This window comes from Plecotus auritus (assembly GCF_963455305.1).
Source record: "Plecotus auritus genome assembly, chromosome: 6".
Classification (NCBI taxonomy): domain Eukaryota; kingdom Metazoa; phylum Chordata; class Mammalia; order Chiroptera; family Vespertilionidae; genus Plecotus; species Plecotus auritus.
In genome coordinates, this window is record NC_137773.1 from 86900497 (window position 1) to 86925794 (window position 25298).

Consider the following 25298-nt stretch of genomic DNA (forward strand, 5'->3'; position numbering starts at 1 on the left):
ATAGAACTTGCAACCTGGGTATCTGCCCTGACCAGGAATGATGCTCTAGCTACTTGGGCCAGGGCTAAAATTAATTTTTTAAACAAATGATTAAAATAAATAATAAAATAAAAGACTGTGCTTAAGTACTTAGCAGTGTATGGGGCTATCTTAATTAGCATCAAAGACCCAACTCAAGTTCTCGGATGTCTTCAGATAAGCCTTTACTCTGGATACACCTTTTTGCCTTCCAGAACCCATTCTCCTTTCGCCTGGTAATAAATCCCAGATTTTCCTTTGCAGACTTTCTTCCCAAAGTGTGCTGGTAAATATTTAAATCCAGCTGTCCAGGAAGAAAAAATCCTGATTTGCAGAGCTACCAATTTCCTTGGTATAAATATCCCCACCACGATGGATTTCAAGCTACCAATCAGTGAATACAGAATTGGGAAGAGCTGGCCATGCAGGTTTCGGCACTATTTGGTTTTTCTTTCCCACCAGTGCCTATGCTCGGCCATATTGGGATCCAAGCAAAAGAAAAAAATGTGTGCCCCTAAATATATACTTTAATGTATTTTTAAATGGTAATATTTTTCCAGAACATTAAAGTAATTGAAAAAATATGAAATTTATGTTCCTTAAAGCCAGGAAAGAAAAAGTATAACAAATTCTGGTTTGGGTGTGAATAAAACATCTCAACATGCAATCACACTGTTAGTTTTAACATATTTGTATTTCACTGATTCAAGGCTTTTCTCAACTACTTTAACAATTTGAGGGAAAATTAATCATTAAAGAAAATCCACAGGCACGTCTGTGGGGGCACTCACTTTTCCTTCTACTTCGCACTCCAATATGGCTTTGCTAGACACTGTCAGATTCTGTTTCTATTTAAAACTTTGATATTTTGTTCATCACAGATATTTTTGGCATTAATTTTGACTTCTTAAACTATTGCATTAAAATGTTAGTGATCTGATGCTATAAATGCAGCTGCTGAGCACAAACTCAAGGCCCCGCAGTCCTCACTGAGAGGGCCGAGTCCGGGGGGAGAAGAAATTCTTCAGCTCAAGTCCAGGGTCAATCATCTCTTAGTGGTGACCTTGCACAAGTTACTATCTCCTCTGTACCTGTTTCTGTGTAAAATGAATTGCACCATGTCCCAGGCACCTTCTATATAGGTAGAGCCTACCACGCCAGCCCTTCTGAGATGTATTATATTCTCAGAAAATGATTGGCCAGTACAACCATTCTGAGACTGACAGCCAAGCATCTGGTGGACACGTTTAGATTCATCTATTAACTCGGCAGGTATTTATTGATCACCTACTTTGTGCAAGAAATGCGAGAGCTGAGGTTTTTGCCTTCAGAGAAACAACATCCTGGTGGCTGGATCAGGTCTTTATAACTGAGACAGTGCTTTACATAAATCTAGCTGTAAATTACATAATTGCATGTGTACCCATTTGTGCTGAGTGCAGTTTTGTAAAACTGCTCAAGTTCTAAGTCATAAGATGAAGTGGAGTGAGGCGAGAGAGAACAATATGGGTTTACACATCTTCACGTCAATGTCTGTGAGGTGCTGCACATGGGTTAGCTGGGGGCTGGCGGGAGACGGAGAAGCAGAGACAGTGGCATTGAAAGGTCGTGGCCATGTCAAAAGTTCGTGGCCACATTTTTTAGCATCTTGTTAACTCACTCATCCTTGTCTGAACTGGGCTCTGCTTTCTCACACAAGACCAGTTTTCCCACCTAGCACTAAAAGAATATTAAATCCTGTCAGCATTTTGAAGCTTTTATTGGATGCCAAATATCTTCATATAAATCAGTGGTTCTCAACCTTCCTAATGCCGCGACCCTTTAATACAGTTCCTCATGTTGTGGTGACCCCCCAACCATAAAATTATTTTCGTTGCTACTTCATAACTGTAATTTTGCTACTGTTATGAATCGTAATGTAAATATCTGATATGCAGGATGTCTTAAGTGACCCCTGTGAAAGGGTCGTTCGACCCCCAAAGGGGTTGCGACCCACAGGTTGAGAACCACTGATATAAACCAAACACATGGATCAATTTTAAACTAGAGAGAATCCCCAGGTGAAAATGGAAGAAGAAAAAAGGGAACCAGGAATGTTAGAATTCAAAGGTGTCCCCCGATCCAGGTCAAAAGGCTGAGTGCCCCAATGAGGCACGAACATCAGTTACCTCTCACCTGCGTGCACCCCACCCTCCAACTGTCTTCTCAGCCCTCAGAGGGTGTGGGAGCACTTGGCTCCTTCCAGGTCCCACTTCTCCAAAGCTGCATGGGCCACTGCATGGCCAGCATGCTCCTGACCTGGGAACGTCTTCCCCTCTCCCCCTTCACCTCTAATTAAAACAGATGTGAAGACTGGCTGAGTTGTCTGCAAAGAGCTCTTTAACCAGTCAGCTGCCAAGATGCCAGGTGGGTCCTGGTCTGGAGAGAGCTTGTAAGCCTCGCAAATGTTATTAAAAAATTTTACTTTAAAATTATAAAAATAGTAAATAAATAAAATATTAGTGATCTTGTTTATGATCTTGTTTTGCTTTAAAATATTAGAAAAGATGACAAAAGCATTTTATTAATGATTCTATCTGTTATTATATTTGAAAGTGTTCCAAACTGTGAGTAAAAGTAGGAATGTAACTGTTAATATATATTGTAAGGCAAAAAATCTCAGGTAATGGAACATTTGAGATCTTGTTCCCCAGCACATGTCGTGAGTTTGGCTCAAATAAGTTCATAAGAATTCAACAACAACAAAATCACAGGTAAAAACAGAACTTTCCTGCCTAATCGGTATAACTCAGTGTTTGAGCCTCTACCCATGAACCAGGATATCAGGGTTTCATTTTAGGTCTGTGTTGCAGGCTGGATCCCCAGTAGAGGTTGTACAAGAGGCAGCCAATTGATGATTCTCTCTCATCAATGTTTCTAGCTCTCTCTCCCTCTTCCTTCCTTTCTCTGAAATCAATAAAAACACATATTTAAAAAATTAGAAAATTTCTATATTCTAGCATTATATATTATTGCTTTATAAAATTTGGTTGTGAAATATGTTTGCCCAAAATTTTTAAAGTCAAGGAGATTAAAAATGGAGGTGGAGTAAGTGGATGCTGCACAGACACGCTCCCAGGACCAAACTGGAATTACAACTATAATGCAGAAAAACTTCCTGAATAATCAATAAAAGAATTACTAAAGAGAACCCTGATAACTGAGGACAGAAAGTGGAGACTGAATAGAGACTGGTAAGAGGGGCAGAGGTGCAAAAGGGCTGGCCATATTCCTACAGAAAGCAACTGAAGTTCCAGAGAAATATCTCAGCTCTGGGGGGTTGCCACTGAGAACTCTGGGGTCTAATCCTCAAGTTGGGCTGCCCAACAGAGAGCATCAGAACTGAGAAGTGGAGCCACACAACATCAGGCTGTGAAAAGCAGTGGTTTTGCTATCTGCCGGGGAAAGGTGGCTGAAATGCAGGCACCCTTGTAAAGGGTCAACACACAAAATTTTCTGTGGAGCCACTCACCTTGTGCTCCAGCAGAGAGAGAGCAGAGTGGACTGGAGCTGTGTGAGCAGAAGCTAGGACTGAGGTCACTGGGATTAGAAGTCATAAAGCAGATACCCTGATTTCCTGTGCAGAATTATTCCCTCACACTGCAGAGGTCACCTTTTTCATGTAGATATTTGCCATACAGCTGGTTTTGCCTGGAGGGAAGACAGTTGACCCACCCTATTGGAAAACACCTCACCCCATGGTGTGGAGTTTCTGAGGTCCATTAAGAGGCTGAGAATAACAAGTAGCCTCCAGGTAGAAGCAATTGCCCCACCGTGTTGGGAAAAACACGCACCATACTTGTAGATGATTGCTTGAGGGCCAGTCAAGACAGAATCCTATCAGTCTGTAGGCATCTCTGGAGGCTTTGAGTCTTTGACTGATCTAATTAATCAGAAACAGCTTTTGACACTGTCCTACACTAGAGATTGAGAGGCATAGCAAATCTACCTAATACATAGTCACAAACCATAAGAGGCAGCCAAAATGAGGACACAAAGAAACAACACCCAAATGAAAGAACAAGCGAATTCTCCAGAAGAAGAGATAAATGAAATGGAGATAAGAAATTTATCTGATACAGAACTGGATAGTCAGAATATCGATGGTAATGATGCTCAACAGCATGAGAAAAGATATAGTAACTATGAAAACAGAAATAAAGACTGACATAGCACAAATAAAGAACTCTGTAGAGAGCACCTGGGAAGGCACATGAGCTATTCGACAGCTGAGTTCAGTGGTGTCGGCAGAGCCAAGTCCTGGAAACATACCGTGCCAGAGGCAGGTATGTTGTCAGCCTGACCCTTAGCTCAGTTGCCAGGGGGTGGATTTCATTATCTAAGTTCAGCCAGGTGCAAGGAATGGACACAATTATCCAGGATCAGCCAGAAGTGACAATTACAAAAAAGCCACAAGAATGAAGAATTGCAGCTTGATCTTTAACCATAATTTCATATACTTTCCTTTGTCTTAAACTCTAGTAAAACTTCCTGGAATCATGCTGTATATAATAAACATGCTGCACCAGCTCTGGGTCACAATCCCTCCATCAGAGGGCAGTGTCCCACCTGGCCCCAGCTTTCCCTACTGTCTCTGTGTCTGTCTCTTTCTTTTTCTCAATCCCCTGTCACCCCTACTCAGGACTCATCCGCTCTCTAACCGTGCTGGTCACGGTTCAAGAGAAAAATACTTATATCTGGCACCCGGAGCAGGGATCTGAATACTGGGGAACTCTTAGCCAGGCAAGGGGAACACTCCAGGAGTGCACATGCAATGAACTTAAGAAGTAAGGTAAGAAGCATAAGGTAAGAACTGGGTGTAAAACATGGGAAATTCAGGGTCTCAGGAAAGAGATCTCTACTCTCAAATGCATAAAACTATGCTCAAAGCTCGAGGATGCTCTGTTAAGCATAGCCAAATTCTTGATTTCTTAAGTTTTGTTAATGAAACTTGCCCTTGGTTTTCTGAAGAGGGGACCATCAACTTTCAAACCTGGGAAAATGTTGGAAAGCAGTTGCGTGACCGATACACAGCAGAAGGTCCAGAGAAGATTCCTATTCCTACATTCACACTATGGTCTCCAATTTTTGATTGCCTTCATCCAGAGCAGGAGAGTTTAAGAATTTCTAAGCAGGGTGTGGACATGGCTTTACAGCCTACAGTAGAGGGGTGCGAATCTCTAAAAACACCACTTCCCCCCTCTGAGCCACCTCCTCCTCTGCCCATTGTGATAAAGTTTTAGCTCCTAATTATGAGCAGGAGATAGAGTTTGAGGCAGAGTGGGACAAGCATCACTGTGATCGGGGTGACTCAGATGATAAGAAAGGTTTTGCTCGCAGCCACCTAGCCATTGTGGCTGGATGCAGGTGCTTGGCCAAAAGTGAAAGCGACTTCATATTTCATTTTGCTGGAGGCTCAAGCTACTTGTAGTGGGCTGACCCAAGTAGAAAGGATTAAAGGAATTTCCCAGCAGCTGCCAAGAATTCTTTATCTTAAAGACCTTTTTATTTCTCTCCCAGCCCACCAGAAATTCTTAACTAGTTAGATTTCTGTCTGTATGTCTATATTGTAACTTTAATTTGCTTTTCTATGATTTTACTGTGCTGTATTAACATTTTAAGATTCTAAGATTAATTTAAAAGTGTAAAATTTGTGAAAATTGCAACCCAGGAAAGTTTAAACAAAGGCCAGCTAATACCAAGCCTGCCTGTGATGACACAAACCCATGTAGGCCAGCCCTGGGGATGCAAAGCATTGGAATGGATGGGTGCTAGGTGTGTCCTCCCAGCGTTTTATCTACAATTCAAAGTATATCGTAGAATTATTAAAATATAAAAATTTAATGGCCAAATTGAAAATAAATTAATTCTGTGGTCAAGATTAAATCTTTAATATTAAAACCAGTTTAAGTTTTAGTAATCTTTAAATTGGATATATTTGACAGCTTTTCCAAATGTAACATTTCAAGAATTTAACTGAGAGACAGCTTTGTGCCATCTCGAGGGCCATGAGGTGACACAAAGATTTATTCTCTCTCCTAAAAAGAAATATTTTGAACTAAATTAGACCAATATAATATACTTGAAATTAACGTAAGGAAGTACAAAATTGGTCAAGAAAGTATTTTAAGTAATAATTGGCTTAAAAATCTCAAAGTTGTTAAGATATAATAAAAAGATGTAACTAAAATAAAGAATTTGTGATAAAGTCTTTTCAGTAATAGTTACAAATATGTTAATAATAAAAGTCCAGTCATTCAAGAGAAGACTGACTGTGCTCTCTGTTAGAGGAACAGGCCAGTCACCCTCCTCCCTGTAAAAATAAAAAGGCATAAAAAGGAACAAGGGTAGACAAAAAACAATAAAAATAAAATAAAATCCCTTGTTCTGCCTCTCCCTCCCTATGCAACCGGGGGGAGAATCTAAGGGAACAGCCAAGATGACGATTTACAATCTCAGCCTCCCTCTCAGACTCCCAGCCCTTTGGCCACTGAGCCACCAGAAACCAGCTTTTCTAGGCTGTGAAAGAAGTTGGAGCCACAGCATGTTACCTTAGCATGTTACCTCTAAGGAAAATCTGGCATTTTAAATCCAAGGGGCTCCAGCCTCATATACCTATACATAATTTTCCAAAGTCTTCGATAACTTAAAGACTTTGGAGCATTGCTGGGTTAAATAATAAACATCTAAATATTTTAAAATAACATAAAATACTAAAACATTAATTGCTAGACAAGTTTTAATTCACCTGCTCTTAGCTTTTATTACAGAAGGTCTCTTGTACTTTGTTAAAGGTATATTTTCTTAAAAGTAAGAGTACATGTAAAGTGTGATCATAAATGTCAATCTAAGAAATATTGGCTGTTTACTTTTTGGTTATCATTAAAAAATTAAGGTTTTTGCATGTTGCCTCCTTAAACAGAGGGTAAATAGCTTATAGCAAAAATCCAATTAGTGTCATTTGAGGAAGACTTATAGCAAAAATCCAATTAGTGTCATTTGCTGTCCATATCTAAGGACAAATAAAGTTAAAAAATAAGCCTTATTTTGATTAATTCTTCTCTAGTAAAATAATCATTTTAATCAGGTATTTAATAAATAAAAACACCATCTTTTAATCATAGGAACTAAAGTTTGTTAGCCTATGTTCCTGTCTAATACACTTTAATATATAATCCTTTAGTAAAATCAAGTTTGACAATCCTTCAAGGGTTTGAATTTTAAGAAACTTTCTTTAGTCTAGAATTGACTTTAGATCATCCCAATAGACTATAAAATGCCTCAAATGTTTCTTTTCTTTCTCATGAAGGAAAGCTCAAAACATGTAATTAACCACTGCCTAGCGGCTTTTCCAGTCATGGGATGGCCCCTAGAAATAAAGACAATGGACCTGCTTATACTAGCTCCTCCTTTCAGCGGTTTTGCAAGCAATACCAAATAATGCACAAAACAGGAATTCCCTGTAAACCCAGGGACAGGCAATTATGGAAAGAGCCCATCAAACCTTAAAGACTCAGTAACAAAAGCAAAAAGGGGGAGATGGGTATTATCCTACTCCACAGAATCAGTTAAATCATGCTCTTTACACTTTAAATATTTTAAATTGTGACAATGAGGGTTGCACAGCAGCCAAGAGGCATCAAGCTCCTGGTGCCATGGCATCTGCCAGTATGGCACGGTGGAAGAATTTACAAACAGAGCAGTGGAGAAGGCCAGATCCAGTAATGATGTGGGGAAGAGGGCACATTTGTTATCTTTCCAGAAGGTGCTTCTAACCCCATCTGGGTGCCAGAGCGAGTGGTGCGTCACGACCATGGACCTGGAAGAACAGCTCATCCTGCCGTTCAAGAAGCTGAAGATCATACCTCCCGTGATGATGCCAGCTCAGCCCACAGGCCCCCAAGAATAAAGAGAGCAGCAGGCAGGTGACCAAGGCCATCCAAGAAGCTAGTGTCCCCACATGGGGCCAACTGAAGAAGCTGACCATTGATGCTCGGCAAGTGGTGAAAGAACAGGGGGTTCAGGTAACCCCCTCCACCCTTTTTGTTGCTATGATGGCACTTGTCAGCTGGCCAGGTAAGTATGGCTGCAGCAGAAACTTACTGGACATATGTTCCAGACCCCCTTGTGGTCAATCCAGCCACCTGGACCGGGGAATCAGTGCCAGTGTTACTAACAATACCAATATGGTTGGAGGTAGCTCCGACAAGCACATAACTCCTTCTTCCCAAGGTAATTATACTTATAATGGCTTTAGAGGGAAGCTCCTTATTTCTTTATCTAAAAAGGGAACTTCAGGATGTTTACAGTTTGGCCAAGAAAATAAGACATCCTGTGGAGTTGCAAATGTTGCTAACGTCACAGATCCCTGGGATACAGGAAAATATATTCAGACAGTTACTAAACTGGGATTTCCTAAGGCCACACAATGGCTGTCTGATAAGCATCCCCCACTTCCCCACTGTCCTAATAGCACCGCTATTGAGCTGGGAGCATTTCCTCAATGGCAAGATTGTGCCAACCCTGTACTAGTGAGACATAATACTTCTGGCTCTGACTTGTATGTATTGGATTGTTCTCACAGGCTTGATGCTAAACATCCCCATCACGAGCCTATGTCACCAGGAAGGTTTGTGGGTAATGCCCTGACCATGGAAACAGGAAATTTGCAGAAAGATCTTTGGCATTTAGCCACTGCCCTTGACTTTCTTAATTTTATTGGCTCTTCCTTAGCTGATATTAAAGGAGCATGTTCATCAAGTCCTTGCTATGGCTTATGAGCCTGTGTCCCACCCCATATGTATTGGTGACTGGAAATGTGAACATCACCAGATTAGACACCCATTATGCTGTCCAATGCCATCACTGTAACCTTACCAGCTGTATTTCCAGGCATAATCTGAATGAAGATATATTAATTTTAAAGCAGCCTTCTTTTATTATGCTTCCTACCAATATAACAGGAAAATGGTATCATGATGTGGGCCTCTAGGCATTGCAGGAATTACACAATCCCGGGAAAAGTGTGCTTTGTGATTTATTATTTTTGGTATTGTTACCCTAGTTACTGTTATTACATCTGCTGTGACTGCTTCTCTTGCATTGACCCAAAGCATCCAGAATGTGAAGTTTGTCAATGAATTGGCTCAGAACACTACATTTGATGATAAAGAAGATTTAGACAAAAAGCTGGAAACAAAGTTAAATGCTTTGGAAGCTGTAGTAATAGGACTAGGCAATAAATTAGAAAGTGTCAAGATTAGACAGTAGTTGCAACGCAATTCTGATTTTACATATATTTGTGTGACTTCAGCCCATAATAACAGTTCTCTATGGGATTGGAGTAAAATCAAGATGCACCTACAGGGAATATGGCATCATCATAATATTAGTATAGACCTAGTGCAGCTACACAAACATGTGCAAGCCATTCAGAATAGTCATGATGAGATTATATCTCCTGCAAAACTGGCAAAAAGAATTGCTGGATGATTTAAAAGTATTTAATCCATGGAATATATTAAAATACACCCCTGGTACCTAATAGGATTCCTCTGTGTACTACTAACTTTATCCTGCTTTTTTCCAGTCAGCATCAAGCTCCTGTGATCTCAAGTCCGAAGGCTGTAATTAGATGTCCATAAACTGCATTTAAAAATAAAAAGGGGGAGATGTAGAGAGTGCATGAGAAGGCACATGAGCTGATTGTCAGCTGAGTTCAGTGGCATCAGCAAAGCCACATCCTGGAAACATACCGTGCCAGAGGCAGGTATGTTGTCAGCCTGACCCTTAGCTCAGTTGCCAGGGGGTGGATTTCATTATCTAAGTTCAGCCAGGCACAAGGAATGGACACAATTATCTGGGCTCAGCCAGGAGTGACAATTACAAAGAAGCCACAGGAATGAAGAATTGCAGCTTGATCTTTAACCATAATTTCACATAATTTCCTTTGTCTTAAACTCTAGTAAAACTTCCTGGAACAATGCTGTATATAATAAACACACTGCACCAGCTCTGGGTCACAATCCCTCCATCAGAGGGCAGTGTCCCACCTGGTCCCAGCTTTCCCTACTGTCTGTGTCTGCCTCTTTCTTTTTCTCAATCCCCTGTCACCCCTACTCAGGACTCATCCTCTCTCTACCTGTGCTGGTCACAGTCCAAGAGAAAAACACTTATAGAACACATTGGAGGAATACATAGCATATTATGGGAAGCTGAGGATTGAATCAGTGAATTAGAAGACAGGGTAGAAAAACATCACTCAATCAGAGAACCAAAAAGAAAAAAAAAAACAGGGGGACAGCATAAGGGAGCTGTGGGACAATGTGAAATGTAACAATATTTGAATAGCAGGTGTGCCAGAAAAGACAGAAAGGGAGAAACGAATAGAGAATGTCTTTGAGGGAATAATGGCAGAAAACTTCCCTACCTGGTAAAGAAAAAAGTCACACAATTCAGGAGGCACAGAGAACCCCAAGCAAGAAGAACCCAAAAAAGCCCATGCCCAGACACAATGTAATTAAAATACCAAAAATTAAAGTCAAAGAGAGAATCTTAAAGTCAACAAGAGAAAAGCAAACTGTTACCTACAAAGGAGCTCCCAAAAGGTTGACATCTGATTTCTCATCAGAAACTCTACAGGCCAGAAGGAAATGGCATGGAGTACTCAAAGTAATGGAAAGCAAAGATCTGAAACCAAGATTACTATAGCCAGCAAGACTATCGTTGAAAATAGACAGTGAAATAAAGAGCTTCCCAGACAAAAACACGGCTAGAGGAGTTTATCAACACCAAGCCAGCATTACAAGATATGCTAAAAGGACTGCTGTAATAATAAGAAGAAACAGAGAGAGAAACCTAGCCATACAGAATTAAAATGGCAATAAATAAATACCTATCAATAATAACCTTAAATGTAAATAGATTAAATGCTCCAATCAAAAGGCATAGGGTAGCTGAATGGACACAAAAACATTACCCAACTATATGCTATCTACAAGAGACCTACCTCAGAACAAAAGATTCACACAGGATGAGGGTGAAAGGATGGGAAAAATTTTCCATTCAAATGGAAAAGAAAAAAACTGGAGTAGCAATACTCATATATGACAAAATAGACTTCAAAATGAAGGCCATCACAAGAGACAACAAAAGTCACTACATAATATATAAAATATATATATCCTAAATATATAACAAATAATTTTAGAGGACTTTAAGGGAGAGATAAAAAACAATATAGTCATTGTAGGGGACTTTAACACCCCACTGATGTCACTGGATAGATCTTCCAGAAAAAAATTAACAAGGAAACAGTGACTCTAAAGGACACACTGAATCAATAGATTTAATTGACATATATAGACCATTTCACCCCAAATTGGCAAAATATACCTTCTTCTCAAGTGCACATGGATCATTCACAAAGAAAGACCACATATTAGGACACAAAACAAGCCTCTACAAGTTCAAGAAGATTGAAATCATATCAAGCCATCTTCTAAGATCACAGTGAGATGAAATTAGAAATCAGCTACAGTAAAAACACCCAATAACATTCAAACTCGTGGAGGCTAAATAGCATGTTATTAAACAATGAATCAGTTACCAATGAGATAAAAAAAAGAAATAAAAAACTTCCTGGAAACAAATGAAATTGAAGACACCACAACCCAAAATCTCTGGAACACAGCAAAAGCAGTCCTGAGAGGAAAGTTGATAGCACTACAGGCCTATCTCAAAAAACAAGAAAAATTAATAATAAATTATTTAACCCTATCACTTAAAGAACTAGAAAGAGAACAACAAGAAAAGGCCAGAGTAAGTGGAATGAAGGGAATAATAAAGATTATGGCAGAAATAAATGACATGGAGACCAAAAAAAAAAAACAAACAAAAAATCAATGAAACCAAGAGCTGATTCTTTGAAAGGATAAACAGGATTGATGAACCGTTAACCAGACTCATCAAGAAACAAAAATAGAGGACCCAAACAAAATGAAATGAAATAGGGAAGTAACCACTGACACCACAGAAATACAAAGGATTGTAAGAAAATACTATGAACAATTATATGTCAATAAGCTGGACAATGTAGATGAAATGGACAAATTCCTAGAAAAATACAATCTCCCAAAACTAAATCAGGAAGAATCAGAAAACCTGAATAGGCCAATAACAACTTAGGAAATAGAAACAGTAATTAAAAAACTCCATCAAACAAAAGCCTGGGTCCGGATGTCTTCATAGGGGAGTTTTACCAAACACTCAAAGAAGAACTAATACCTACCCTCCTCAAACTATTCCAAAAAATCCAAGAGGAAGGAACACTCCTAAGCTCTTTTTATAAGGCCAGCATTATCCTAATTCCAAAACCATATAAAGACACTACAGAGAAAGAATTAGAGGCCGATATCCCTAATGAACATAGATGCTAAAATCCTCAACAAAATATTAGCAAATCAGATCCAGCTGTATATTAAAAAGGCCATACACCATGACCAAGTGGGATTTATTCCAGGGATGCAATGCTGGTACAACAGTAACAAATCAATAAATGTGGTACATCATATAAACAAATTGAAAGACAAAAATCACACAATCTATCCATAGATACAGAAGAAGCATTTGACAAAATTCAGCACCCATTTTTGATAAAAACTCTCAACAAAGTGGGAATAGAGAGAGCATATCTCAACATGATAAAGGCCATATATGACAAATCTACAGCCAACATCATACTCAATGGACAAAAGCTAAAACCATTTTCCCTAAGAACAGGAACAAGATAGGGATGTCTGCTTTCACCATTCTTATTCAACATAGTACTCGAAGTCCTAGCCACCATGATTAGACAAGAAGAAGAAATAAAAGGCATCCAAATTGGAAAGGAGGAAGTAAAACTCTCATTATTTGCAGATGACATGATATTGTATATAGAAAACCATAAAGACTCCACCAAAAAACAACTAGATTTAATAAATAAATTTGGCAATGTAGCAGGATACAAAATCAACATCCAAAAATCAATGGCTTCTTTTATACACTGATAATAAATTCTCAGAAAGAGAAACTAAACAAACAATCCTATTTACCATTGCAACAAAGAATTTAAGATACTTAGGAATATACTTAACCAAGGGAGTAAAAGACATGTATACAGAAAACTATAGGACATTGAAAAAAAGAGATAGAAAAAGTTATAAACAAATGGAAGAATATTCTGTGTTCATGGATTGTAGAATAAACATCAGTAAAATGTCCATTGCTACCTAAAGGAATCTATAGGTTCAATGCAATTCCCATTAAAATACCAATGGCATACTTCACAGATCTAGAGCAAATACTCTAGAAATTTATATGGAACCAAAAAAGACCCCCGAATAGCTGCAGCAATCTTGAGAAAGAAGAACAAAGTTGGAGGAACCACAATACCAGATTTCAAGTTATGCTACAAAGTCACCTTAATCAAAACAGCCTGGTACTGGCACAAGAACAGGCATACAGATCAATGGATCAAAACAAAGACCCTAGAAATTGACCTAACCTATTATGCTCAATTAATATTTGACAAAGGAGACAAGAGCATACAATGGAGTCAAGACAGTCTCTTCAATAAATGGTGTTGGGAAAACTGGACAGATACATGCAAAAAAGTGAAACTAGACCACCAACTTACACCCTTTATAAGAATAAACTAAAAATGGATAAAAGACTTAAATGTAAGTTGGGAAACCATAAATATCCTAGAAGAAACCATAGGCAGCAAAATCTCAGACATCTCTCATAGCAATATGTTTACTGATACATCTGCTAGGGCAAAGGAAGCTAAGGAGAAAATAAATAAATGGGACTACATCAAAATAAAAAGCTTCTGCACAGCAAAAGAGACCATCAACAAAACGAAAAGGGAGCCCACTGTATGGAAGAACATATTTGGCAATGATACATCTGGTAAAGGGTTAATATCCAAAATATATAAGGAATTCATACAACTTAACAGAAGGAAAACTAGCAATCCAATTAAAAAATGGGCAAATGATCTAAATAGAGGCATCACCTCAAACCTGTCAGAATGGCTACAACAAATCAACAAATGACAAGTGCTGGTGAGGATGTGGAGAAAAGGGAACCCTAGTACACTGCTGGTGGGAATGCAGACTGGTGCAGCCACTATGGAAAACAGTATGGAGTTTCCTCAAAAAATTAAATATGGATCTGTCATTTGACCCATTGATCCCACTTCTAAGAATATGTCCTAAGAAACCCAAAATACCAACAGAAAGAATGTATGTATCCCTGTGTTCATAGCAGCACAATTTACAATAGCTAAGATCTGGAAACAGCCCAAGTGCCCATCAGTCGATGAGTAGATAAAAAAGCTGTGGTACATTTACCATGGAATACTATGTAGCAGTAAAAAAGAAGAATCTCTTACCCTTTGAGCATGGAGGGAACTGCAGAGTATCATGCCAAGTGAAATAAACCAATCAAAGGAAGACAAGTATCACATGATCTCACTCATATGAGGAATCTAAGTAACAAAATAAACAGAGGGGATCCAGAATGGAAGCATGGAAGAGAATGTGGAATCTTGGAGGGAAGGTGTGGAAGGGTGGGTGGGTGGAAGGTAACCTATCAAAGACCTTGTATGCATATATGCATGGCCCATGGACACAGACAGTGGGGCTGTAAGGTCCCGTGGCGGGCATGGGGACAGTCTGGATGTGGTCAATGGGTGAAAAAAGGAGACATATGTAATACTTTCAACAATAAGGACTTTTTAAAAAAAAGCTGGGTACATTTATACCATGGAATACTATGCAACAGTAAAAAAGAAAAATCTCTTATCCTTTGAGACAACATGGAGGGACCTGGAGAGCATGATGCTAAGTGAATTCAGTCAGTCAGGGAAAGACAAGTATCAAATGATCTCACTCATATATGGAATCTAATTAACAAAATAAACTGATGAAAAGAGTGGATTCAGAGTCAAAGACGCATGGGAAAAAGTGTAGAATCTTTGAGGAAAAGCAGGGGAGGGTGGGAGGTTGAGGGGTAATCAGTCAAAGACCTTGTATGCATATATGCATAACCCATGGACTCAGATGGTGGGAGGGGTTGGGGAGGTCTTGAATGGGTGGATGGGAAAAAGAAGGGACATATGTAATACTTTCAACAATAAAGATTTTTAAAAAAAATTTTTAAAAGTCAAGACAAAACTCTTATACTGAAATGTGTTACAAAATATCATATTTGATATTAAAATATACTTTAATGAAAATTGTTTTTATCTTTATTGCTGAGGTTTGGGGCACCCCCTTAGAACTTTATGTGCAGAAGAATGTCTCCCCTGCCTCACACAGCCCTGCTTTCACACTTCTGGGACTCCTAACTTTCCTAAGATGAGCACGGACAGTATTAGTATCTCAGAGCCTGGGGCTCGAAACTGAGTTGACAGCACAGGGAGAGCAAGAGTCCCTCCTGAAGGACAAGAGGCAGCAGGTGCCCCAAGGACTCACCATGACCTTCAGGGTCTTCCTTACACCGTCAGTGATGAAGTACTGATAGACAGTAGCCTTGACCTCTACCTCCTGCAGGCCGACCATCAGGGGCACAATGACATAAGGCACGGCCAGCGAGGACTTGGGCGGGATGTATACAGTCTGCTGGTGACGCTTCTTGGCAGTGGCCATGCTGCAGAAGGCTGGATTGTAGAGCATTTCTACTCTCACCTGCCAGGGAGAGAGTATCAGGTCAGGGGCATGCACCATGGTCCCCTCTCCAGGTCTCCCCTCGTGCCTCTCCTGCTCCAAGGACCCACCGTGAGCGTATCTGCTTCCCGGTAGTTGTAGAGGACGGCTCGGATCTCCACCTGCTCGTTACGAACCACAGAGTAGGGCAGCCGCAGGTCAATGAAGAAATCTTGCACCACCCTCACCTCATAGGGGTCAGCCACACAGATGCCTGCCCAGGGGAATAGAACGTGAGTGTCAGGGGTAGGGGATGGGCAGGGTGGACAGGGTCCAAGTTCAGCTCCAAGTCCCTGCCTCTCAAGGCTTACCCCTGACACGGGAGCTGTTCCGAGCTCAGCTTGTTTTGGTAGAAGCCCATAGACTAGAGAATATTGATGGTGATGAATTACAAATGATAGTGGTAGCTGGGAGTTGCCAGGATTTAGTGATTTCTTTGGAATTTTACTCAGAGATAGAGGTGGAGGAGGAAAGCGAGTCAGCCTCACTGAAGGGTCCATCTGTGCTCCCCAAAGTGGTAGCCCCAAAGCCTTTGTAGTCACTGGGGACTGCAAGGTGGTTAGCTTGAATGGGAACTGGATTTCTATTTTCATTTCATTTTAGTTACTTCAGATTTAAACTTCCAAACTAGTGCTTGTGAATATACTGAAATCATATACTTTCCAAGGGTGACTTTTATGTAATTTAAATTATATCTCGATTTAAAAATGCCCATGGACACAGACAATAAAAGGCCTGAAAGGGACGGGTGAGGGATGGAGGTGGTCAATGGGGAAAAGACAAACAAACAAACAAACAAACAAACAAAGGGAACATCTGTAATACCTTCAACAATAAAGATAAATTAAAAAAAAATGATGCGTGGCCCTGGCCAGTGTGGCTCAGTTGGTTGGGCATCATCCTGTGCACCAAAAGTTGCTGGTTCAATTCTGGTCAGAGCACATGCCCATTTGAGAGCTTCCCCAGTGGGGGGCATGTGGAGACCGCCAATTGATGTTTTACTCTCACGTCCCGCTCTTTCTCTCCCTCTCCCTCTCCCTCTAAAAATTGATTTTAAAAATCTTAAAAAACACACAATAAAAATGATGCTTGATTTAGTGTTGGAAAACTTTTAAGAGTATGTTTGGAACAACTTGAATATGTCAATCTGCTTTGTCAACTGCAAATTTTTTGAATCCTAAAATAGACATCAAAATGTTTCCAATGAAAAGCTCACATCCTGAGAACCAACATGGCTGCATAGGTAAACACCTGTACTTGTTGCCACTCACAACCACATCAAAATTACAAATAAAAGACAGAACAACTATCACCCAGAACTGTGGGAAAGCTGGCTGAGTAGAAGTTCTACAACTAGAGGTAAAGAAGAAAGTGCATTGAGACTGGAAGGAGGTGTGGAGGTGTGCACAGAACAGGCTGGCAATGGGGTACGCTGCTTTTTTTTAATTGGGAAGGAGATACAAGCTCTCAATTGCTCTGAACTCCAGTTCTGGGCGAGACTCTGGGGAACCAGACACACACGGGGAGAAACTGGGCTGTCTGGCTTTGGGCTGGAATGCAAGGGCGGCTTTCTATCAGGAGAAAGGTGCTCACAGTGGTCATTGTTCCTGTGCCGGGACCTCTCTGGTGCAGGGCTGACTGGCAGCCATTGCTGTTTGCTCTGCCCTGGTGAGTCCCTGAGACCCTGCCCCATCCAATTTACAACCCCACCCTGTGCGCAGCGGCTTTTGCATGTGAGTGGTCTATCCTTTCTCAGCCTAAAACCTGTCAAACAGGCAGCAGCGGGGTCAGGGAGACCCAAAGCTACCAAAAGAAGGCCGAAGGCCCGGCAGCAGCAGCCTGCCTTGCTTCACTCCCAAACCCGATACAAAGAGGAGGAATCTGCAGATCTCTCTGTAGCTCCTGCTAGGCAGTCCCAGACAGTGGCGGACTTTGCACCTCCTTGGAGATCCAAGAGCCAGTGTACCCAGTGGTCAGTGTGAGACCATCCAGATTACAACTCTTCAGATCCATAAGCAACACACTCAAGGGGCAGACTCAGTGAGCACCAAAGCCCCCAATGAAGCAAGTCCTGCCCCATAAGGGTGTCTCCTGCAGAGCAGCCCTTCCATTGTAGACACAGCTGATCCTCACAGCCAACTGGCCTGGAGGTCAATTCCTCACAGTGATACCAACAGCAATCAAGGCTTAACTACAACAAGACTGTGCACACAGCCCACAAAGGGGTGCACCAAGAGTGTCTACCCCAGGTAACTGGGGAGGCCGACCCACTGGGCCATATAGGAAACCTAGCACACAAAGCCACTCTATCAACACAGGGAAGCAGCCAAAATGCAAAGACAAAGAAACATGTCACAAATGAAAGAAATGGAAGAAAGCAAAATACTGGATATAGAGTTCAAAACCACAGTTATAAGGTTACTCAAGAATCTTCTAGAAACCTCTGAGGAACTTAGTGAAACCTTCAATAATCTTAGTGAGAATGCCAAAAATAATGGAAAAGAACCAGTCAGAAATTAAGCATACACTGACTGAAATAAAGAATAATATACAGAGATTCAACAGTAGCCTAGAGGATCCTAAGAATCAAGTCAAAGATTTGAAATATAAGGAAGCAAAAACACCCAATGGGAAGAGAAAGAAGAAAAAAGAATCCAAAATTATGAAGATAGTGTAAGAAGCCTCTGAGACAACTTCAAGTGTACCAACATCCAAATTATGGGGTGCCAGAAGAGAGAGAGAAAGATATTGAAAAACTATTTGAAGAAATAATGACAGAAAACTTCCTTCACCTGGTAAAAGAAATAGACTTACAAGTCCAGAAACTGCAGAGAACCCCAAACAAGAGGAATCCAAAGAGGACCACACCAAGATACATCATAATTAAAATGCCAAGGGCAAAAGACAAAGAGAGAATCTTAAAAGCAGCAAGAGAAAAAGTTAGTTACCTATAAGGGAGCACCCATACGACTGTCAACTGATTTCTCAACAGAAACTATTCAGCTAGAAGGGAGTGGCAAGAAATATTCAAAGTGATGAATAGCAAGAACTTACAACCAAGATTACTCTAACCAGCAAAGCTATTATTTAGAATTGAAGGTCAGATAAAGAACTTCACAGACAAGAAATGGCTAAATGAGTTCATCACCACCAAACCAGTATTATATGAAATGCTGAAGGGTATTCTTTAATAAGAAGAGGAAGAAGAAAAAGATAAAGATAAAAAATTATGAACAACAAAGTGACAACAAATACATATATCTATCAACAAGTGAATCTAAAAATCAAATGAATAAAAATTCTGAGGAACAGAGTAATTTGGTGAATGTAATAGAATCAGGGGCATGGAAAGGGATCAGACTGACAATTCTCAGGGGGAAGGTGGTGTGGGGGGTGAGGGAAGAGATTGGACAAAAATTTTACACCTATGGACGAGGACAGTGCGGGGGAGGGGGCAGGGCGAGGGCAAGGGGTGTGGTGGGAACCGGGTGGAGGGGAGCTATGAGGGAAAAAAGAGGAACATCTGTAATAATCTGAACAATAAAGATGAAAGAAAGAAAGAAAGAAATAGAGAAAGAAAGAAAAAGAAAGAAAGAAAAGCTCACATCCTAATTGAGATGCACTCTAAGTATAAAAGGCATACCGGATTCAAAAGCTTATAAATAGAAGTAAAATAAGTCATTAAAAATTTTGATATCTTGCCTGGCCAATGTTGCTCAGTGGTTCAGTGTAAACCCATGAACCAGGAAATCATGATTTTATTCCTGGTCAGGGCACATGCCGGGGTTGTGGGCTTGATCCCCAGGAGGGGACGTGCAGGAGGCAGCCAATTGATGATTCTCTCTCATTGATGTGTCTAACTCTTCCTCTCTCTGAAATTATTAAAAACATATTTCTGGAGACTGGGGATAATGGCGGCGGAATAGACAGACGTGTTCTGAGCCTTGTCCCGGAGCAGAAAGAAAGAACAGCTGAGGGTCGCACAAGGAGTGTTTGTTGGCTGGTTGGGAGACAGCTGAATTCCAGAAGGAGGCGGGGGACTGCTGAACGGGGTTCCCCTGACCTGGCAGCACCCACTGCGGCTGGGTCCCCTCCCGGAGCTGCGGGCTTGGACGCGGAGTCTGCGCCATCTTGATCCGGAAAGTGGAGCTTATCTGAAGCCTGAGAATCCACAACTGCGGCACCCCAGGAACAGCTGCGAGCCCCAGAACAACGCTCCCCAACTGGCGCAAGCACACGGGTTCAGAGGAGCTCTACACTCCACCACGGAAAGGTCAGATTTCGCCTGAGATAAGGTGAGGTCTCTGGTCCCGGCGGGAGAGAGGAACGCGCGTTTTGCGGGAGCTGGAGGACCAGGGAAGTCTGTGCCTAGAAAAATCCGTGGCTGTAGGGGCTGGCGTGATCTGTGAATGTGGAAAGGGGTCCTCAGAGCTGCTAAGAGAAGGGCACTCTAAAAAGCAACCCATTTTGATCTGAAGTGCAGGGACACCCTAAGAATTTCAGGCAGTCCAGACTTACGCGCAGCCCCTGCGTTCCCTGGGTGCCTGGGTTTACGCGCAGCCACGGAGTGCGCACACTTGGGCTTTTTCCTCTTGAAATTCTGGCTTCTGATTACTAAGCCCAATACATAGGATCACCCAGTTGGGGACACCCTGGGAGACTGCAGGGGAAGGTTGTTTTTCTGGAACCCGGGGATCGGAGCGGGGAGTGAACATCAGAGAGTCAGCTCTGAGGCAGACCACTCCCACAGGCCGGTGGGAAAGAGTGCCACAGGGAAAGAAGGCTCTAACACTGCCTAGAGAGGCCATAGATAGACCCGGAAGTCAATCTAGAAACACTGCCACCCAGGGGCTGAATCACAAATTGACTCTTGTGCAATCAAAAATAAAGGAATACGAGAAATTAAGACACACCGCCTGCTTAAAATCAGGACTGGCTTACAACACCGAAGAGCAGTGGATCGCAGGGAACTGCAATACTGTCTGGACTGAGAAACAGGCGTGCCAAACAGAAAAACAGAGGAAGTGAATGACCTTCACTACTTCACATTTTATTTTTACCTTTTATTTATTTATTTATTTATTTATTTTTTTATTTTCATTTTTTGCATCTTTTAATCAAGAAACTTTTTTTTTCTTTTTTCATCACTTGATTTTACCTTTTTAATGATTACATTTTTATTTTCAATCCGTATTATTACTACTGCTATTTTATTTTATTTTATTTTTTTAAGTGTCATTTTACTTTCTCTTCATTTTATTTTGGGATTAGGGTTCTACATTCTATTTTTATCTTTCCTTTAGCATCGTTTTACTCTATCTCAACTCTACCTTTAGGCCATCACTCTCTTCCTAACCTCCCCCTTTTCAGTGTCCTGTTTATCTTACCCTTTTACTGCTTTAGATTTTCCCTATTCTTTCTGTTTACCCCTTGTTAAAATTTCACCCTACTTACATATCTAATCTCCAATCCCCTGCTCCAAGTCCACATACACCTCTCCCTTCACTGTCTGAGCTATCCATAAACTTGTCCTTCTCTCTGTCCTTTTGTTGTTGTTTGCTTGAATGTAGATTATACCCAATTTTTATGCTTTTTTGTGAGATTGTTTTGCTTATTCTTCTTTTATTTATTTTTTTGTTTGTTTTGTGCTTCAGCTTTCCCTTGCCTCACTCCGTATTAGTTGGTGTTGTAGTTTGTACTAATCCCCAGGCACTTGTTGCTGGCATTTGCTGGGATTAGTGATTGTTCTATTGGAGTTTTATCCCCAATATATATAGTCTGTTCCCCTTTCTCTCTTAGTCACTTTCTTGTCTCTCTTACTTTTTTTTTTCTTTTTTCTTTTTCTCTTTACTTTCCCTTTTCCCAATTTCATTTTCACACTCCTTTTTTCTTTTTTTCTTTCTTTCTTTCTTTTTTCCTCTTCTTCTTTCTCTCCTATCACCTAATTTGCCTTTCTCTGGTGGTCACCTTTATTGGAGGTTATTAATATCGTGAATACATTCCTGTTCAGTGCCTTGTGAGTTGTACCTGGTAGTGCTGTATTTTGTGCCTTTAAATCAACCCAGGAGAGAGAGAACTACATAACCAGACACCCAGAGAAGAGAGACCATGGGGAGACAAAGAAGCAGCCCGCATATGAAAGAAAAACAGGCATCACCAGAAAAGGAAGTAAACGAAATGGAGGCAAGCAACCTTCCAGAAAAAGAATTCAGAGAAATGGTCATAAGGTGGCTGAAAAGAATGGAAGACAAATTCGACAATATGAGCAAGAACCAAGAGGAAATGAAGAAGAACCAAGAAGAAATGAAAAATGACATCGCTGCTGTAAAGAACTCAATAGAAAGCATCAAGAGTAGACTAGAAGAAGCAGAGGACCGTATCAGTGAGCTAGAAGACAAGATGGAAAAAAATACCCAAGAAAAGCAACTTCTAGAAAAAAAAATTAAAAGGCAGGAGGAGAGTCTAAGGGAACTTTGGGACAACACGAAACAAAACAACATCCGCATAATAGGGGTTCCAGAAGGAAAGGAAGCTGAGCAAGGAATAGAAAACCTCTTTGAAGAAATAATGACAGAAAATTTCCCAGATATAGGGAAGAAAAAACCCACACAAATCCAAGAAGCTCACAGAGTCCCAAGCAAAATGAACCCCAAAAGACCGACGCCAAGGCACATTATAATTAAATTGGCAAACACCAACGACAAAGTAAGAATCTTAAAAGCAGCAAGAGAGAGACAGAAAGTTACATACAAAGGAACCCCCATCAGACTAACAACTGATTTCTCAACAGAAACTCATCAGGCCAGAAGGGAATGGAATGAAATATACAAAGTCATGCAAAGGAAGGGTCTGAATCCAAGAATACTGTACCCAGCAAGGCTGTCAATCAAAATTGAAGGTGAAATCAGGAGCTTCACAGACAAAAAAGGACTAAGGGAATTTATTACCACCAAACCAGCAATGCAAGAAATGCTAAAGGGTCTGCTGTAAAAAAAAAAAGAAAGAAAGAAACAGGAAGCGAAGAAATAACACAGGGTTAAAGAATAGGAATGGCGACAAATAAGTACCTATCAATAATAACTTTAAATGTAAATGGATTAAATGCCCCAATCAAAAGACATAGGGTAACGGATTGGATAAGAAAACACGACCCATATATCTGCTGTCTACAAGAAACCCACCTCAGAAAAAAAGACGCACACAGACTGAGGGTGAAGGGATGGAAAAAGGTTTTCCAGGCAAATGGAACTGAAAAAAAAGCTGGGGTAGCAATACTTATTTCTGACAAATTAGATCTCAAACTGAAAGACATAACAAGAGATAAGGAAGGCCATTTCATAATACTAAAGGGAGCAATCCAACAAGAAGAAATAACTCTGGTAAACATATATGCACCCAATACAGGAGCACCCAAATACATAAAAAAACTCCTGGAGGATATCAAGGGAGAGATTGACAGCAATACAATCATAGTAGGAGACTTTAATACCCCACTATCACCACTGGACAAATCCTCTAAACAAAACATCAGCAAAGAAACATCAATCCTAAATGACTCACTAGACCAGATGGAATTAATTGACATCTTCAGAACATTTCACCCCAAAGCCACAGAATATACATTCTTCTCAAGTGCACATGGGTCATTTTCAAAGATAGACCATATGTTGGGACATAGGCAAAGTCTCTTCAAATTCAAGAAGATAGAAATCATATCAAGCATCTTCTCAGACCACAGTGGCATAAAACTGGAAATCAACTACAATAAAAACAACCCAAAGAAATCAAACACATGGAGACTAAACAGCATGCTATTAAACCATGACTGGGTTACCAGAGAGATCAAAGAAGAAATAAAAAACATCATGACAACAAATGACAATGAAAACACTACAATCCAAAATCTATGGGACACAGCGAAAGCAGTCCTGAGAGGGAAGTTCATAGCTCTACAAGCCTACTGCAAAAAACAAGAAACAGGGGTAATAAATTACCTAACCCAACAACTCAAAGAGTTAGAAAAAGAGCAACAAGAAAAGCCCAGTGTAAGCAGAAGGAAGGAAATAATAAAGATCAGAGCACAGATAAACGACATAGAGATCAAAGAAACAATACAAAAGATCAACAAAACCAAGAGCTGGTTCTTTGAAAGGATAAACAAGATTGATGAACCTCTAGCCAGGCTCACCAAGAAGCAAAGAGAGAGGACCCAAATAAACAAGATCAGAAATGAAAGAGGTGAAATAACAACAGATCCCGCCAAAATACAAAGGATTGTTAAAAAATACTACGAACAACTCTATTCCAACAAACTGGACAACTTGGAGGAAATGGACAGATTCCTAGAAAAATATAACCTTCCAAAACTCAATCAGGAAGAATCTAAACAGCTCAACATGCCAGTAACTATGGAAGAAATTGAAGCAGTCATCAAAGAGCTTCCGGCAAACAAAAGCCCGGGGCCAGATGGCTTCACAGGAGAGTTCTTCCAAACATTCAAGGAAGAACTAAAACCTATCCTCCTCAGACTATTCCAAAAAATTCAAGAGGAAGGAACACTTCCAAGCTCCTTCTATGAAGCCAGCATCACCCTCATACCAAAACCAGATAAAGACAACACAATGAAGGAGAATTACAGGCCAATATCCCTCATGAATGTAGATGCCAAAATCCTCAATAAAATTCTAGCAAATAGGATCCAGCAGTACATCAGAAAGATCATACACCATGACCAAGTAGGATTTATCCCAGGAATGCAAGGATGGTTCAATATCCGCAAATCAATAAATGTGATACATCACATAAACAAATTGAGAGATAAAAATCACATAGTCATATCAATTGATGCAGAAAAAGCATTTGACAAAATCCAACACCCTTTCTTGATAAAAACTCTCAACAAGGTGGGAATAGAAGGATCATACCTCAACATAATAAAAGCTATATATGATAAACCCACAGCTAACATCATACTCAATGGGCAAAAACTAAAACCATTTCCCCTAAGAACAGGAACAAGACAGGGATGCCCACTCTCACCACTCCTGTTTGACATAGTACTGGAAGTATTAGCCACTGCAATTAGACAAGAAGAAGAAATAAAAGGCATCCAAATTGGAAAAGAAGAAGTAAAGCTGTCCTTATTTGCAGATGACATGATATTGTACATAAAAAACCCGAAAGACTCCATCAAAAAACTAACAGACTTAATAAATGAATTCGGCAATGTAGCAGGATACAAAATTAACGCCAAGAAATCTATGGCATTTCTATACACCAACAATGAACTTACAGAAAGAGAGACTAAAAAAGCAATCCCATTTTCCATCGCACCAAAAAAATTAAGATACTTAGGAATAAACCTAACCAAGGAGGTAAAAGACCTATATGCGGAAAACTACAGGACCCTGAAAAAAGAGATAGAGGAAGATATAAACAGATGGAAGAACATACCATGTTCATGGATTGGTAGAATCAACATCATTAAAA

The 25298-nt window shown here is 40.3% G+C and overlaps 1 protein-coding gene across 1 annotated transcript in view; it reads right to left on the reverse strand.

The window, feature by feature from the left end:
• LOC308251570 (complement C3-like) overlaps positions 1-25298 on the reverse strand; it is a 70683-nt gene that overhangs the window by 19424 nt on the left and 25961 nt on the right. The window contains exons 20-21 of the mRNA XM_080675226.1: positions 15881-16023; positions 15579-15791 (exon numbers count right to left, since the gene is read on the reverse strand). Coding sequence (XP_080531352.1) covers positions 15579-15791; positions 15881-16023 — 356 coding nt within the window. The remainder of the gene's footprint in view (positions 1-15578; positions 15792-15880; positions 16024-25298) is intronic.